Source organism: Octopus bimaculoides, chromosome 3 (assembly GCF_001194135.2).
Source record: "Octopus bimaculoides isolate UCB-OBI-ISO-001 chromosome 3, ASM119413v2, whole genome shotgun sequence".
NCBI lineage: Eukaryota > Metazoa > Mollusca > Cephalopoda > Octopoda > Octopodidae > Octopus > Octopus bimaculoides.
In genome coordinates, this window is record NC_068983.1 from 166,829,325 (window position 1) to 166,832,434 (window position 3,110).

The 3,110-nt window shown below is 40.5% G+C and overlaps 1 protein-coding gene across 1 annotated transcript in view; it reads left to right on the forward strand.

The window, feature by feature from the left end:
- The window catches only part of LOC106867326 (muskelin), a 51,920-nt gene that overhangs the window by 33,276 nt on the left and 15,534 nt on the right, over positions 1–3,110 (forward strand). The window contains exons 14-15 of the mRNA XM_014912166.2: positions 513–642; positions 2,007–2,074. Of these exons, the coding sequence (XP_014767652.1) occupies positions 513–642; positions 2,007–2,074 (198 nt within the window). The remainder of the gene's footprint in view (positions 1–512; positions 643–2,006; positions 2,075–3,110) is intronic.

The following is a 3,110-nucleotide window of genomic DNA, read 5'->3' on the forward strand; positions in this document are numbered from 1 at the left end:
CCCACTGTTCCCTGTGGGCAGGCCTTCTCTCTCTCCCTCACTGTTCCCTGTAGGTAGGCCCTCTCTCTCTCTCACTATGAATGTCTATCTTTCTGTCTGTCCCACTTCCTTCCCCTTCCTTGCCCTGCTGGGATAGCCAAGTATCTCTTCTCTAGTAAGACAGCCATCCCTATATCTATCATACATCAATCTCTCATCTGGTACATGGCCACATCTTTTGGTTCCCCCCACTCTCAGCTGTCTGGTGACCCCACAAATGCTGGTTAAAAGCACCTGTGCTGGTGCCTCATAAAAAGTACCCAGTACATACTCTGTAAAGTGGTTGGCATTAGGAAAGGCATCCAGCTGTAGAAACCATGCTAAAACACAACTGAAGCTTGGTGCAGGTCTCCAGCTTGTCAGCTCCTTGTCAAACTGTCCAACCCATGCCAGCATGGAAAAACAATTAAATGATGATGATGATGAAATTTCTAAATATTCATTCAGTATTTTTTTTTGTTTGTTTTCTCCAGAAAAAACGGTTGCTGTATATATTTGCTGGTCAAAGATCAAAGGAATATTTGAATGATTTTTTTACGTATGATGTGGATTCCCACAGAGTTGAAGTCATAACCGATGGAACTCGCAAAGATTCTTCACAAAGTATGTCTATAACGTTTTGTCCATAAGGCTTCCTTAAACCCCCTAATCCAGCAAAGACAAGTTAACTTGTCTTCACACCCAATTTGTCTTTTTCAGAGTGCGACGAGTAAACTCATCCAAAACATATTATTTCAAAAAGAGCCACAGACGAGTTTCTACATCAATTCTCGGCATTTCTCAGTTTTCTTTTTTTTGTTTTTTTTTTAGTTTTCTTTTTTTATGAGTTACACCCAGATGTTGAGCTCAAAAGATGACAATGAGTATGAACCTTCTATTAGAAGCTTGGATACATCAGATGAAAGTGCAAGCTCATCTGATAAAGAAAATTTGTCTGAAAATGAACCATTTTCTCCCCAAAAAAACGTTACTGGGGAAGGGGTTAGGGGAATGTCTTATGTTTGTTTTGGGGTCATTGTTTTGAATCCTCGGAAAATTACTCTTATATTCACTGTTTTGTACCTTGTGAGTGTGCTCTGGCACCCTGACCATGTTTAACTCTCTCCCATCCCAATATAATGCAAGGATACCCATCTAGATCCTCAATAGCAAGTCACCTGTGCTCATCCCTCTATCGCACCTAAGCCTCTGAACACCTAATATAAAACCCCTGCCCCATCCTCACATACATTCCCACTCAATCAAGGGGCCTTTTCCCTTTCTCTTTCTGTTTCTTGCAAATTACTTGTTGACCTCATTTGTTACAATTCCATGAAAAAAGCACCCAGTCCACTCTGTAAAGTGGTTGGTGTTAGGAAGGACGTCCAGCCATAGAAACCATGTTAAATAAAACTTCAGAGCTCAACACAGTCCTATGGCTTGTCAGATCCTATCAAACTGCCCAATCCATGCCAGCATGGAAAACAAACTTTTATAGTCCACAGATACTAGATATTATATAAGGAGAGAACATTTAGCATAGATTTGTCTTTTGTTTTCTCTCACAGATTAGTTTGGTGTACACATGTCACAAAGATTCATCATCCACAATACCTGACTTCTCAGTCATGTCATAAAGACTGACTCTACTTGTTCATAAATAGTGTTTATACATTCTCCTCAGTGATAATGTTTAAATAACATTTGTGTCAAGGCCAAACACTCTTCTATATTCAGTGATTAAAGTAAATTTATACTCTGTTTAGTGATGTAGTTAAAAGGTTCTGTGGTTTGGTAAAACTTGGAACATAAACAGACATATTGAAGTGAACAGACAAACAATGAAACATGAAGAGATTAGATTTTTGTATTGATATCATACTTACAATAAATCAGGGCAGAAATTTATGAAACCTTACAAAAGGGACCGATTCTCATGCATGACCATTTGAAATTTAATGTCTAATTCTTTATTTTTAACCTTACAGTCCCAGCTGCTGGATTCACACAGAGAGCCACTATTGATCCAGGCTTAAATGAAATTCATGTATTATCAGTGAGTAATGTCCACGTTTCCATGCTTGCATGAGTCAAACAAAATTTATTGAGGTAGATTTTCTACAGGTGCTGGCCTTCCCTGTCACTAACCCTCACCTGTTTTCAAGCATGATTATATTCCTCCATGGCCAGACCTGTTTTTGCAGAATATTGGAAATTAATGACATTTATTTACAACATTTAAACAATGTCATCACAAAGACGCTCACTCACACACGCATACACACAATAGGTTTCTTTCAGTTTCCATTGAGCAGATCTACTCGCAAGGCTTTGGTGAGCCCAGGGCTATATTAGAAGACATTTGCTCACAGTGTGCCATGCAATGGGACTGAACTCCAAACCCTGTGGCTGCGCAGCAAACTTCTCAACCACACAACCACACCTGTGCCAATGGGACAGCATTTAATCAAGACTCAGTTTTACCTGTTGGTTTAGAATTAAGTTTAAGGCTTAAATGGGATTCGTTATTTCTTTTTTTTTTCTGTATTGTTTTTAAACAAGAGATCAAGTGAGATGATCTGTGGTTTCCAAAGACTCAGGTGTGGTTGAAGTGGGTGGGGAGTATGAAGAAGTTTGATTCCCAAAAACATGGTTATGGGTTCAGTCCCAATGTCTGACGTCTTCTACTACAGTCCTGGATTGACCAGAACCTTGTGAGTGGATTTGGTGGACAGAAACTGCAAAGAAGCCTATTGTGTGCATGTGTGCAAGGGACTCTCACTCAGAGTAAAAGGCAGACTGTATGACGCATGTGTACGAACAGCCATGCTACATGGCAGTGAAACATGGGCTGTGACTGCTGAGGACATGCGTAAGCTCGCAAGGAATGAAGCCAGTATGTTCCGCTGGATGTGTAATGTCAGTGTGCATACCCGTCAGAGTGTAAGTATCTTGAGAGAAAAGCTGAACATTAGAAGCATCAGTTGTGGCGTGCAAGAGAGACGATTGCGCTGGTATGGACATGTGGTGAGAATGGATGAGGATAGCTGCGTGAAAAAGTGCCACACCCTAACAGTTGAGGGAACCCGTGG